The sequence below is a fragment of the Cavia porcellus genome, unplaced genomic scaffold, assembly GCF_034190915.1.
Source record: "Cavia porcellus strain 051 isolate PalLab524CR breed Dunkin Hartley unplaced genomic scaffold, mCavPor4.1 scaffold_1, whole genome shotgun sequence".
Taxonomy (NCBI): domain Eukaryota; kingdom Metazoa; phylum Chordata; class Mammalia; order Rodentia; family Caviidae; genus Cavia; species Cavia porcellus.
In genome coordinates, this window is record NW_026947484.1 from 27,230,596 (window position 1) to 27,245,555 (window position 14,960).

The 14,960-nt window shown below is 32.7% G+C and overlaps 1 protein-coding gene across 6 annotated transcripts in view; it reads left to right on the plus strand.

The window, feature by feature from the left end:
• The window catches only part of Scfd1 (sec1 family domain containing 1), a 95,395-nt gene that overhangs the window by 4,899 nt on the left and 75,536 nt on the right, over window positions 1-14,960 (plus strand). For all 6 annotated transcript variants that reach the window (XM_063246442.1, XM_063246426.1, XM_063246429.1 and 3 more), the window contains exons 2-7: window positions 66-136; window positions 2,643-2,731; window positions 5,945-6,035; window positions 9,093-9,215; window positions 10,577-10,664; window positions 13,696-13,785. In XM_063246442.1, coding sequence (XP_063102512.1) covers window positions 66-136; window positions 2,643-2,731; window positions 5,945-6,035; window positions 9,093-9,215; window positions 10,577-10,664; window positions 13,696-13,785 — 552 coding nt within the window. The remainder of the gene's footprint in view (window positions 1-65; window positions 137-2,642; window positions 2,732-5,944; window positions 6,036-9,092; window positions 9,216-10,576; window positions 10,665-13,695; window positions 13,786-14,960) is intronic.

Genomic DNA, 14,960 nt, shown 5'->3' on the forward strand with positions numbered 1-14,960 from the left:
ATATAGAGGCAAAGTAAAATCCTAAGAAAACAATGGTTATGTTTGACAAAGTTTTCTGTTTTCAGTTGCTTTGAAGCGTATGTTGAATTTCAATGTTCCTCATGTTAAAAACAGCACAGGAGAACCAGTATGGAAGGTAAGAACTTTACTTAATGTGAACAATTTCCTGTCTCTTACCCTTATTGATGGTATTGATGGTAATTTTTTTTTAATACTGAACTAATACTGTAGTACATTTTAGTTATAATTCATGAACATTTTATTTTACTTAAAGTAACATCTTAATATGAATTATTTTGATAACCATTTTATGAAATGAAAGAGACAGTACACCAGCAAATATTCATCTAGTGCATCCAAAGATCTTTTGGGTCAAATTTTACAGCTAGGTCTTTACCTGATTTATGTTTTGTTCCTTAGCTTTGCAAGTCCAGACTTGTGATCTTACAAATTTTCCTGGGGTTGGATAGATTCACTGAGTTGGTCCATTCTAACCAGTTCAGTGGAAAGTGACCTGTAAACCACAGTACCAGTTTATTAATGTATTGATATGAAACTATTACTAAAACTGTTCATTGAACCAAAAAACAATCTAGCTTTTCTTTCACAAATGCACTAGAGTCTTTATAATTCGTACTCTTTGACTGCTTCATTTGATAGTTTATGCTGATGAGATAACAATAGTTGATTACATTTAAACTTAGTAATTTACAAGTAATTTATATTAATCTCTTGAGAAAAACTAAAAACATTACAGCTTTGTTGAAATTTTGAGTGTTCTGAAAGCTCTCATGAATCCTTACAAGTTTTTGGGTTAGATCTCTCAAGGTGATTAAAGTGGTCTATATTGAATTCATAGATAGTTTCAGTGTCCCTTAGTTATTTCCCCTTCTGTTTTTTTGTGGGCATTTTCTTATGCTCTTTATATAAATGAGTTTCTTATGTTGAGTGTTAAATAGCCAACAGATTTCTTTGATACCCATTTATGTCACATACTTTTCCTACCCATTCCTTTTATATCACGAGATGAATAATACATATGCAATAACACCTCCTTCCCTTATCTTCAGGGGATACATTCCAAGCTCCCCAGTGTGTGTCTGAAACTGCTGATAGTACCAAACTCTGTACCATCATCACTCTTTGTATGGAGTTCACATGCTGGATTCGACCAACCACAAATCAAAAGACTTTTTAAAATTTTTATATGTACTGACCATGCACAGAACTTTTCATTATTTCCTAAACAATTACTGTTTAGCATTTAAAGTACACAGGAGAATTATGTAGGTTGTGTGCAAATACTATGCCAATTAATACAAGAGACTTGCACATAAAAGGATTTTTGTATTAGTGGAAATCTCAGAACCAGTTCCCTAGGAGGACTATATACTATGGTTTTTTCCTATACATACATGTTTGTGGTAAACTTTAATTTATAAACCAGGCATGGGAAGAGGTGAACAACTATAATAAACAGAAAAATTAGATCAGTGTACTATAATGACATTGCCAGTGTCATTACTCTTGTACTTTGTGGCTGTTACTAACTAAATAAAATAAAGGATACTTGAAGATAAGCACTGTGATACTGTGGCAGTAGATCTGACGATCAAGACAGCTGTTAAGTGACTAATAAGTGAACAGTAAGTACTGCATGAATACATGGGATATGAGGGTTCACATCCTGGACAGTGTAGAACGGACCACAAAAGATTTTGTCAGGACAGAACAGTAGGGCATGTGAGATTTTTATCATGCTGCTCTGAAGCGTGTACAATTTAAAAATTATTTCTAGAATTTTCCATTTAATATTTTCTAATTGTGACTGACTGCCGGTAACAAACTACAGAAAGTGAACCTGCCAATAAGAGAGGAGTACTCCAAATAGAGATTTAAACAGATCTTTTGAGAGAAACATCTAACCTATTATAGCTACAGCAGAAAGATTTTTAGCTTCTGCAGGCGACTCCTGGCACTTCAGAAAAACCTGTTTTCATGACAGCATATTTTATGCTCATTTGCAGTTTTTTCTCCTTAAGAAATTACTGACCTGGTTTTGAAAACTGCTTATCAGTTAAAGATCTCTTTTATTTGCCCTAACTCAAAAACTAACTGAATTAGAAGGCCCAGTTAGAGTTACCGTTTCTCAAAGGCATCAGTTTTAATATTTTTAGAATGTGAGGAAGTGCATTTGACAGATTAGGGACTTAATTTTTCACATGAATATTTTATTTATGTGTAATATTTAAGTTGCTAAATTTTCTTTATGGCAATGAACTTGTTAATATATTGCTGTGGATTTGCTAACTTTTTATGCCTATTTTTAGAAAGGCTATATATGTGAACTGGAAGAAAAACAAGCAGAGAATGTGTAAATTTGCTAATATTCAAAACCTTTTATTAAAACTTAAATTATAATAGCCTTCAGGTTTTTTAATTTAGAAAAAAATTTTACAAAAAATTTATGTAATTATTTTAACCTAAGTACTGATGCTACTGCATGTGGACTCTGTGATGAACAGTGGTGGAAAATATTAAGTTGAGGCAAAGATAAGAATTCTGCATAGTTGATTTGATAAAATACACTTTAACATTATTGATGGTTCATTGATAACGCTTTTAAAACACATTTTTTTAAGGTTCTCATTTATGACCGATTTGGCCAAGATATAATCTCTCCTCTGCTGTCTGTGAAGGAACTGAGAGATATGGGAATCACTCTGCATCTGTGAGTTTTTATGTATTTCTAGTAATTGTATTTATTTTCAAATACATAATGAACGATTTCTTCAGCCACCCTGAAGTCAAATTATTAAAGAGCATTTACAGAAAAAAGTGATGTTAGATTATATTATCTAAATAGTGTAGAATATTTTTCTCTGGCATCTTTTATTCTCACTTTTTTTTTTTTTCTTTTTCTCTTTTTATTGGTACCGGGAATTGAACTGACGACCGCCTGCTTGCAGGCATCTTTTATTCAACCCTCATTTCTGAGATTTTAAATAATCTTTACTCTGATGCTATACAATTTCAAAATTGAAAATATCTCTCATATCTTTTCCTGTAGACTCAGCCCTCTCTGTAAAGGAGAAATGTTAGGAACCTTAGCTCCATTTCAACTCTAAAACTGTCTTAAGGTCTGCCTCCCACCCTTTTCTTTTGGCTTTTTGAGGAGGCAGAATGTCACTATGTAGCCCATGCTGGTCTTGAACTCTCAGCAGTCCTCCTGCCTCAGTCTCCCAAGTGCTGGTATTACAGACAGGCATGTGCCTCCATGCCCAACCAAAAGTGTTTTAGTCCTTTAATTTAAATGATCTTTAAAAAGTGAGTTAATTTATCAATATGAAAAATTTAAGGGACTACATAAAGTGTTGTCTGTTAATCATCATAAAAAGGGTATATTGTCTTCTTAACAACTGTTCAATTATATTGCTTCTGATGTATTTGATAAAAATAAATTGTACTAATTAATAGTTTTGTCTAGTAGAATGTTTGGAGACAGGCTATGTTCCTGAATAAATACAAACTAAAACTTTTATGTACTAATGAAGTCCAGAATATGGTATTACAACATAGTGAATTTGAAATGTAGTCCTTTACTGGGAATATGGTTTTAGAAATTTACTGACTACCACATCAGAATCTGTATTGATCAGTTTAACTTCTTAGATTGTATAATGAATATTTTCTCTAACTGTAATTTGTCTGTATTTAGTAGAATATTGTGTTCCATCGATTCTACTTTTTATCTTTTTCCTTTTTTTTTTTTTTTTTGGCGGTGCTCAAGATTGAACAACAGAGTCTTATGTGCTGAGCAAGCTCTCTACTGTTGAGCTACACTTGACCCGGTTGCATCAATTCTAAATACAGGACACACTTTTTATGTGTCTGTAATTAGGACCCATATTTCAGTGGATGACATGTTTTCTAAATGATATACAAAACATTTTAGAATTGATACTACCATAGACATGATGAATTATAGTAGGTGATAAATTTTTTCCCTTCATTTTAATACTAGACTTGAAATATAAGTTTGGTTTGGTACTGGGCTCTCAAGAACTAAACTGAACTTAGCTGAATGCAATCCTTGGAAATAGTGGATGACTAATAAGCATTTTTGTCATTGATACTGTTTTGCTTTTTTATTTTACTAATGAAAAGACTGAAGTTTAGAAAGCTTAAGTATCTTACATTTAGACAGCTAGTTAGTAGCAGGGCTGTGGCCAGATGCTTGACAGCCATCAAGTCTGTGCTGATGCCTCCTGAATCATAATGGCTCAGTTACAGTGGCTAAGAGAAGGAGGCCCTTCAGTGCTTCCTTAAGGGTAACAGGAGCATCTGTCAGTTCAAGAGTCTAGGAGGTAGAGAGCTGTTGCCACCAGAGCAAAGAATGGTTGCCTAACTATGATGGTAAACTCTTGCAAACCTTACCTCTCACCATTTTTCCCTATTTGCTGGAGAATACTGCATTTATTCTCTGAAAGCTATTTTAGACTGATTATAGGAAAACAGTAATCACAAATTTCCAGATTATGAGGTGGCGGTTGTAGCCCTGTAGGAGGCAGTTGGACAACCAACAGAAAGGAACCTAGGCAGGTGTGGTATTGCTTATAATCCCAGTGTTCTAGATGAGGCAGTGAGATTGCAAGTAGGAGCCCAATCTGAGCAATTTAGAAATTTATCAAGATCCTGTCTCAATAAAAAAGGAGCTGGGATGCAGCTCAGAGCAAAAGGTCTGGGCTCAGTCTCCTGTACTGCAGGTTTGGAAGAAAAGACAAATAGAAGAAACCATTGAATGCAGCCCCTAGCAGCATGTGCCCCTTTCACTCTTCTCAATTGTAGATACATGGCTGAGTGGTGATATTCTAGAAACAGAATGTCAGTCATGTTTTCTGATAGAAGCATGGTAAGTCTTGAAGAATAAATAGATTTTGTGATTTGCTATTGGGATGTCTGAGTGAACATCTTCCCTGAGGCATAAAAACTTCAGTATATAATGGATGGGATTGTAAGACGGTCTCTTATGAGTTCTTCTATGAAGTAGTGAATACATAAATGTCAATTGGAGCTGGGACTGTAGCTCACTGGTAAAGCTTCGCATGTTGAAGGCCCTGGTGTTGATCTCTGCCACCACTTAAAAAACTAATGAACAAACAAAAATTAAACTTTTTAAGGACCTTTTCAGTTTTAAGGACCTTTTTTCAGTTACCTTTGATTTAAAAATATATTTTGATTTCATCTGTCATTCAATTTTTGCGTTGTTTCTAAAGCCTCCAGTAACTTTCTGTTTTCCGCATTGGGGAAACCTGTACTTTCCTCCCATTCACCAGCACCATCTCCAAACCCCATACATCTATGAAAACTGGGTATAAAACTGATTTTGAATGTGTTTTAGTTTTCATTCAAGAAGAGTGGTAGGAGAAAATGTCTGACCACAAGAAATACTAAAAGTAAGTCAGATTGAATAGAATAAATGAAAAATAATGAGAAATTAAGACCTTCCTAATATTTATATTGACTAGGTAGACATTTTTTTTTTTTAAGGAAAAAGCTTTATTAACTAAGTTAGCTGATTAAGAGCAGCAAGTACTGGAAAAATATTATGTTAAATTGTCTTTTAAAAAAAGTGACTAAGATGTTCGTAGGAAAGTGAAATGAATCAGTCACATAAGCTTTAGTATTGCATAATTTCTCATATAATGAGAAACCCAAATCGTAAATAAAGAGCAAAATAAAAATAGGTATTAGAATTAAGGAGCTAGATCTTAAGTGGGAAGAGGACTAAGAGGTGGGAGTCCAGGGGCAAAAAAGGAATTAAGATTTGTTACATACATGTGCCAGCTCCACCTAGGTAATGTAAACATTATATACTCTAAACATGTGCTACTACAAAAAAACAAGTGATGAAAGAAATGAGTTTTGTGTTCTTTACTTCTAGGCTTTTGCACTCTGATCGAGATCCTATTCCAGATGTACCTGCAGTGTATTTTGTAATGCCATCTGAAGAAAATATTGATAGAATGTGCCAGGTAATATGGGTTCTTATCCTACTTGATACTTAAGTAATATCAAATGAAACTTTTTCCACAAAGTATTTTAGGTAGGCAGAATAAGCATCAAACCGCCTTCACCCAGTTTTTCAGTTTGATTTTTGAGACTATCTTTGAACTTAAAATACCTTAAATGATTTTACATTTTTTGATCACAAGAAGCAACATAGTAAAAACAGTCAGCTTTACAGAACAGAAAGCCTAATAAAACTTTATTAGTTTTAAAAATAGAGGTTTCATTTTCCCAGATAATAGGAAGGCTGTGGGTAGGAATTTCGTGCTGGTGCAAGAGCATGATGAAATAATCAAACTTAGGCTCACTCTCTTTCTGATTCTTCATTTCTGGTTACTTTCATTGTCTTGCTGCTTCATCCATGTAAGGCAACTGCAGATATTGACATCACATCTGTGTTCATGGCTGAGCAATGTTAGCCCTGACTGTACACTTTGATCAAGTAAATTAAGTCTTTCCAGAAACTCCAGAAGGCTCTCCTTTATGTCCCTACGGGTAGAATTAGTTTCAGGAGATGCTGTGAATTTAGTATTGAGATAAATTTATTGCTACTTCAAAAAATTTGAATTCTTTTAGCAAAGAAAAGGGTAAGTAAATGATTATAGGACAGGTGGCTAACAGCATCTACCACAAATCACAGCTACTTTACTTGTTATTGACTCTTGAATCAAATTGCTATTTAACTTGTTAGTGAAGGTCACGTATTTTCTATCCTGGGCAGCTTTATGATCCCCTCTTACCCTGCACAAATCTAACTGCTCTTTTTTACTTAAAAAGTACTGTATACCAATCTCTTCCTTCTTCCTTTGTTTTAAAATTTAATAATAGCTTTATCAAAATATAATTCACAAACGATGCAATTTATCCATTTAAATTGTAGAGGTGATGAATTTTAATGTATCCACACAGTTGAGCAAACATCATGATAGTCAGTTTTTCTGTTTGAATTATGTAGATGATGATTTTTGGTATGTTCACAGAATTGTGCAGACATCACTGCAGTGAGTTTTAATCATCTCAAAAAGAAACTTACCCTTTAACTTTTATATCTCCGATCCCACTCCTATCCCTTCATGTCCTTAAGTTGCTTTTTGTTCCTAAAGATTTGTGTATTCCTTCCACTACATATGGTCAGAATCTCATAGTGTGTGATCTTTTATATCTAACGTCTTTCTTATAGCTTAAGGTTTTCAAGGTCTGCCCTTGTTGTGTTTTTGTTTGAATGTGTTTTGTTTTCCCCTTGATAATGCACATTGAACCCAGGGCTTCACACATGCAAGGCAAGTGTGCTCTACCACTGAAGTACCTCTCCAGCCCTTTTGTTTTAATTTTTTCTAATTTTGAGGCCGGACCTCACTAGTTTGCCAAAGTTGGCCTTGAACTTGCACTTTGCCTAAGTCTCCCAAGTATTTGAGATCACAGGCATGTACCACTATACCTGGCTACTACTGTTCCTTTCTATGGTCAATGTTTCATTATAATCGTATGCCAAATTTTATTTTGGCTTTTCTGAATCCTTTAAATTTTCAAATAAATTTTAGGATTAGCTTGTCAGATTCTATCTGAAAGCCAACTGAGATTCTAATAGGTGTTGTGTTGAATCTGTACATTAATTTCAGAGTATTATGGTCCTAATAAGTATAAATTGTCTGATTTATGAACATGGGATGTCTTTACCTACTTAGACCTTCATTAATTTCTTTTAATACTGTGTTTATAACATTTGTGCTCTCTTGTGAGATACGTTTCTTTGTACTTTTTAATTAATGGGATTATTTTCTTAATTCAGTTTTTAGGATTGTTCGTTGCAATTGTGGAGAATTTTTATATGCTTTTCTTGTATCCTACAACCTTACTGGACTTCTGTGTCTTTTAGAAGTGTGTCCATCATTCTTTTGACCACTGTCTTCCTTGCATAATAAGTTGTTCCAGTTTCATTTTGTAATTTTTCCACCCACCCCTGGATATATCTGTTTGTTATAGGAGCCTTGTGTTCTATAGGGAATGGTATCTAAGGATTAGTATCTAAACATTGGGCATACATAGTGGTGCCAGTCTTCTTGGATCCTCTCAATGGACAAAGCTAGGAAATAAATACACAGGCATACATAGTTTTGTATCTCCACTTATTTCTATAAATCTTCCTCTCCTTCCCACCTATCTAAATGGAAAGATAAACTCCACAACTAAGGTATTTTTTCAACACAGGATTTACTCTAGCTTCTCCTTTTTTCTTTTATAAATTTTCAACTCTGTTCTCTGACACTAAGAAATCTGCTTGCCAATACCCTGAATATGTTTATTTTCTTAGTCCTCCTACCCATTTTGAAACACTGCCATTCAACTACTTGCCTCATACGGGCTCCAGCCCCTCAGTATCTCATATTTTAATATCTCTGAAATTCCATGCAGCCTAAAATTCATCGTGTCATAAAATTTTATTGGGAGCATTTATTCTTGCTTAGTCATACGTACATGATTATGCCTGCTATAATCAATAGCATCTTAGATTTGAGGAAATATCTTTCTCTAGAGTTTAATTATTATGTTTAAGAACTTGCATAACTTAGATTCCACTACTTTTGAATGAATGAAAAGAAACATTTCTGACACTGATAATTGGAATTCTAATACTTGTGTGTGCAGTAATGGACGTATTTTTTGTGTGACTACATGACCAGCAGAAGGTAGTGCCTGCCAAATATAACAGCCATTTTATTGTGTTAGATCATACAATGTCTACTCCTGGATATTTTTAAGAAAAAAATGCATCAAGGCTACTTCACATTAGTTTTATGCTACAGTATACTGCAATGACTGGAGATCTGTTCATATAATTTCATAACTTTGTAAGTTTCAGTAAACTTCATAACTTTGTTCTCTTGGGATACTTTTTGTCGGTTATATAACCTGTTCTTAAATATGTGTCTTATCTTCCAAAACTTTGTTGTTATACTGAAGATTTTATTTTTGGTATTCCTTTATACTATTCTATAAGAATTAAGTATTTACTGTATTTATAGGATCTTCGTAATCAGCTATATGAATCATATTATTTAAATTTTATTTCTGCTATTTCAAGAAGTAAATTGGAAGATATTGCAAATGCAGCATTAGCAGCTAGTGCAGTAACACAAGTAGCCAAGGTAAGTGATCTGGGCTGATGAAGGACATTTTGTGATTGTAGTTTATTAACACTTCTGAAAGCTATTCATGGACATAGATTTCTTACTTTACAAATGACCACAGCAATAAGAAATGTTTTAATTCAGTATTTTTAGAAGGAGTTCTGATAATGTAAGTTGTCTTCACCTTAAACTAAAAAAAGTGAACAAAACTAAAGGAACCTAATATTCAGTGAATTTAAAAGATAAAAAGCAGAATCAATTTTTACTTCCCGCATAGCCTTTGTAACTCAGTTGAGAAACAGTTGTGCACTTGTGTTGTCATTGATTGTATTTAGAATATATTGACATTTTTTCATTTGTAATACTGACATCACTATATTGTCTACATCTTTTCTTTACTAATACATTCACAACTGGGCCATAATTCTATATCTTGCTGCTGAGTGGTGGTACATGCATGACTTCCCATTAGGTGACTTTTTATCAATTTTATTAGTAAAAAGACTGATAAAAGTGATTGGACCTGTTTGAACCACCAACGGTACAAGTCACCCAATGGGACAATCATGGATATACTCTCAGTGGTGCAAACCAGTGGTGATGTATTGAGAGGACTCAAAGAGGCTGTGTTGTGTATTGTAAGACAAAAAAAGTTGCAACAAGCCAGCAGTCCTGTATCATAGTAATTTTTAGACAGTTTCAGCTCCAGTTACCAATAAGTTTGTAATATATTCCTAGTTTTAGCCCTTTTGTACCCTGTGCTTCTTGAATATGGAACAGACATAAACACAGGACTGTATAGGACTTCTCATATTTTTCCCCACTGGTAGATTTTTTTTTATTCTTAAATTTAGATAGTCTGGTTGCTACTTCTAATTACTTTTGAGGTTTCTTCTATAATGTTCTTGCTCAAAATTTCTCATTAATTTTATATAAAATAGAAATGATTTACAGTTTGTTTAAATGTAATTTTTCTTAATTTTTGCTTTCATTTGTACTTAATAAAACTGGCATAACTTTATTATATATTGAAACATTGTATAAGAACATACTGTGACTTTTTAGGAAAATGTAATTGCAGTAAACATAAAAATTTAAATTGTAGGTTTTCTTCACAATTAGTATCCATTCCCATCATAAGCAAGAGTTTTAGACTGATTAAATTTTGTTTTTTGAAAATATTCTCTTCCTTGATACTTGCTGTTTTTGTAGCTTTTTAATCTTTTGAATTCATATTTACCCAATTAGACCACAAAGTACAATTTCAGTTATGGGATGGAATTAGAATTTTTCTCATTTTTGGTACTACTAGGTTAAATTAAATTTACTTTTAGTATGACTTATAAAATTGATTATAAATTTTTTTCATTTGTTTCTAGGTTTTTGATCAGTATCTCAATTTTATTACTTTGGAGGATGATATGTTTGTATTATGTAATCAAAATAAGGAACTTGTTTCATATCGTGGTATGTAAAAATAAGATTGTAATTCATTGATAACAAAATTAATGGTGAACTACAAGAAAAATAAAACAATAGTGAACATGCATAGTGTACTCTAAAACAATATTTTATTTATAGCAGTAGAGCTATCAAAGATTTTTAAAAGCACTTAGAAAGTAAGTCTTAACTAAATTCCATCACATATAAACCACATTTAATAAACATGTTTTATAATCTCAGTAAAGTACCTATTCTCTAACCTTTTAGGTGTTTGTATGGAAATTTACATGAATGATTTACTTTTGGCAGTTAAAAAAAATGTATATTTAGTTGGCAGTTCAGCATTAGAGCTACATCACATTTTGAATTTTTTATTTTGAAACAGAATAATTACTAAGTCGCTAACATGTCCAAGCAGAGGTCAAATTTATAATCCTGTTGGTTCAACCTCCCAGAGTACTGGGATTACAGGAATGTACCACCCTGCCCACGAAGACAGGATTTTAGTGCAGAATAGTTCATTGTCTCATATTTTGACCTTAAGAAAGAGATGCTTTACTTCTCTGTCCTTAGAAAAACTAACCCAGATGTTCAGCTTCTGAGAGAAGATCCTTTGGTTTCATTGAGATCTATATTCTGTAGAATGCTTCTTTGTTGAGATTAAACAAAATTTCTAAAAAAATTTGCTGAGTTTCCCATTTGAGAGAATTTTAGTGGTAATTGTTATTCATAGAAGTTCATTCACAGTTGAGTTTTAAATTAGCAAGTTACATAAATTAGCAACTTAAGCTTCATTTTTCTTAAACTTACAAATTTTGTTATATTATTTAAAAATCTAGTAAAAACAGGAACCTTTACTTTTTTCTTGATTAGTTAACTCAAATTGAATAAAGTCTTCTAATCATTCCCACTTAACAAGTTAATGAAATTTAGTTTGTTAAATTCCCTTAAAAATATTTTACAATTATAAATTTGATACATTATTTTTTAAAAATGTCACATGCTAGATCAGGCAAATTTACAAATCAAGCAAAAGCTGCCCAAATACTTAATTCTTTAAAAAGGAGTATATTTTAATGAATCTAAGTCATATAGTAAGTTCAAATATTTAGAAATTTAATTAAATTTCCTGTATCTATCAACTTTAAAAAAAAAAAAAAAAACACAAGTCTGAAATTAATTACTAATTTTAATCTAATGGCCAGTCACCCAGGTAGTTGTAACTGCTTGCTCTCTGGCAATAAGTTGTCCTGAGCAGTTTACCGCATAAGCTGTTTTGCACATCAGAATATGTTCGTGAAGTAGGTATTGTTACTTTCATTTTCCAGAGTGGAAACCTGAGGCATAGCTATTTTAAGAAAAACAAGCACTTGCATCTTTGAATCAGGAAGTGGCACCGCCAGGTCACTCACTCCAGAAAATAGTGGATGCACACTCCAGCAGTATTGTCCCTAACCATCGTGCAATCGTGTGCCAAATTATGTCAAGCAATACAAGTGCTTTAATCAAAATTTTAAACAAATACTCTTAAATTTAAATGTGGTAGTTCCATGACTTGATTTTCATTCCCTTTTTAATGCTGAACTTTTTATGGATTTGTGACTTAATAAAGAAAGCATATATTCATCTCAGTCACACCAGACTGTTATCCCAGAGAGAGAGCTGCTTGTTATCTCAAGCTGTGTTGAAGTTAGTAATGGATGATTTGTGACTGTTAGGGTTACTTGTTGTTCATAGGGTTGGAGCTAAATTTAGGATTAAAGGGTGGAGTGCTTCTCTGTAGGCTGTACCTGTACCGTATTATTGACAGAATTCATGTTCCCTGAAATCCAGTAATTCACACTGGATCCTTAGGTTGTTTGTCTCATCTGATTTGGATGAATGACAACATGAAACACCTTAATAATAGCACATTTCCTTCCTGTGGATTTTTTTGCCTGATCAAACCCTTCATTCATTTTGTTTTGTTTTGTTTTTGGTCTTGTTGAGACGGGGTTTTGCTATGTATTTCAGGCTGACCTTGAACTCACTTGCACTCACAGAAATCCTTCTGTCTCAGCCGGCCCAGTGCTGGGATTACAGACATATGCTACCACGCCAGGCCTCCTCTTCATTAGTTTATGTTTTCCTGGTAGATCATACTTTTTTCAGATACTTCAGTGTATCAAATTAGATTCTGCTTTCCTCTCATACTAATCACAAGTTACATTAAATTTTATTACTGTTTTTGGTATTTGGGTTGTTGGCAAATTAAAGCTTCTATATAGATAAAATTCAAGATCAGCCTTTCCACAAATGATTAACAAGCATTGCTTTGTCAGACAAGTACCCTACATATTGTGAAAGAGAAAATAATAAATTGGTATGACTTAAGCATATTCTTCACCATGGGGTAATGCTTCTTAAACTGTAGCTTTAGGGTTTGTTTGGGTTAGAAACCTCTGGACGTACTTGTAACAATCGTCTTTCTTAGAATTATCTCATCTGTGGAATTGAATCTCTATAGAAAAGGGTTAAGAATCTTTAATTTTTGAAAGTCTCCAGAAATAGTTATTTTTCTTTACCTATATTCCAGAATAATTTTTACATCTACTAATGTGTGGGACCTACTTAGGTACAGTCTTATAGATTAGAAAAGAATTTCATGTAGGTTATTATAATACAAAGAAAATGATAATGTGGTGTTGGTTGTGCCATAATTGATTTACATTCTCTTTTTTGTAATCATTGGCTAATATGATCAGTAGTTTCTTTAGGCTTTCTAGTGTTTATGAATAAAATCATGGAAATATTCATTTTCCTAGGCTCTGGCAAAAAAATTTTAGACATTTTGTATGTGAGTGGGTTGTTTTGTTTTTTGGGGTTTTTTTAATCTGATCTTGAGATGGTTTGGTATATGTAGTTTTTATTTGTAAGGTTTTTTAATGTTTGATGTATATAAGCTTATACTAAAAATTTCACTTGAGTATTATGTAATCTAACTGCATATTCATAATTTGGTATTTAATAAAGGTAAACTTTGGCAATTACTTTTTTCCTTTATTTGTCATTTTAGCCATTAATAGACCAGATATCACAGACACAGAAATGGAAACAGTTATGGACACTATTGTTGACAGCTTGTTCTGCTTTTTTGTTACACTGGGTAAGTTTTCAAGTCACTCTGGCTATTTCTTCAAAATAAATAACTACTTTTAATCTGTAACACTGTGATGTGATCCTTGCACCTATTTGAACCTCAAGCATCTCTCCAGAGTTGGAGCAAAGCATACAGTCTGTTTTTTAAAACATAGTTCTGATACCTTGATGTGGTTAATCTTCTTGAGCTAGTGTCCAGCAGTTTTTTGAGTTATTTAGATGTCTTTGGTAGTTGTAACTTTCTAATATATTGCTAAATGATTTGATGATGGTTTTACCTATGTGCCTGCTAACTTTTAAAAAATACTTTTGTTGTAAAATATTTCAAATATTTAAATATATTTCAAATATTTTAAATATTTCAAATATTTCCTTTTAAGTAGAAAGATACATGCCTGGTATTTATTGACAATTTCTAACGCCTCCAGAAAACACTAAATTTATCTATAATACCAATCTACTTATGTTCTATAAATTTTAAACATTTCCTTGGATCATTTAAAGTCACTTTTACATCTACATTGTGTTTAATATATGACTTCATAGAGCCAGGTGTGGTGGCTCAAACCTATAATCCCAGCACTCAGGAGGCTGAGGCGGGAGGATTGTTGCAAGTTTAAGACCAGCCTGGGCTACAAAGTGAGCTCAAGGCCAGCCTAAACTGTATAACAAGACCCCATCTCAAAAAAAGACCAAAAAATATATATATATGTGTGTATATATATGACATATATATATATATATATATATATATATATATATATGACTTCATGCTTACTATTACTAATAGATCTATTTATAAACCTGATTGCAGTTTTAATTTTATATACTTAAAACCTTTTAATTAAAATGATCTTTATGGTAGACTGATAAACTCTCTACATTTCATAAATGAGAAAATTAAGGAAAAGACATACCCTGTATACAAAGTTCACAAATGTATGTACAAAATTCAGGGCTCCCTTTTTTCAGAGATTGTTCCCTTTAACTTCTGTCTCTGAAAACAGATCTTTTATTTTTCACTTCAGTAAGTCTCTTGTTTTCTGCTTATTCTTTCTTGTGTGTCATGGCAAGTAGAAAATATCTTTAGGAGAAAAGTTTATTAAACATGTATGTCACATTGTTTGATTCATTGCTTTTAAGAGTTTTATCTCTTTCTAATGTCTCCCTGAGCTCACTGCC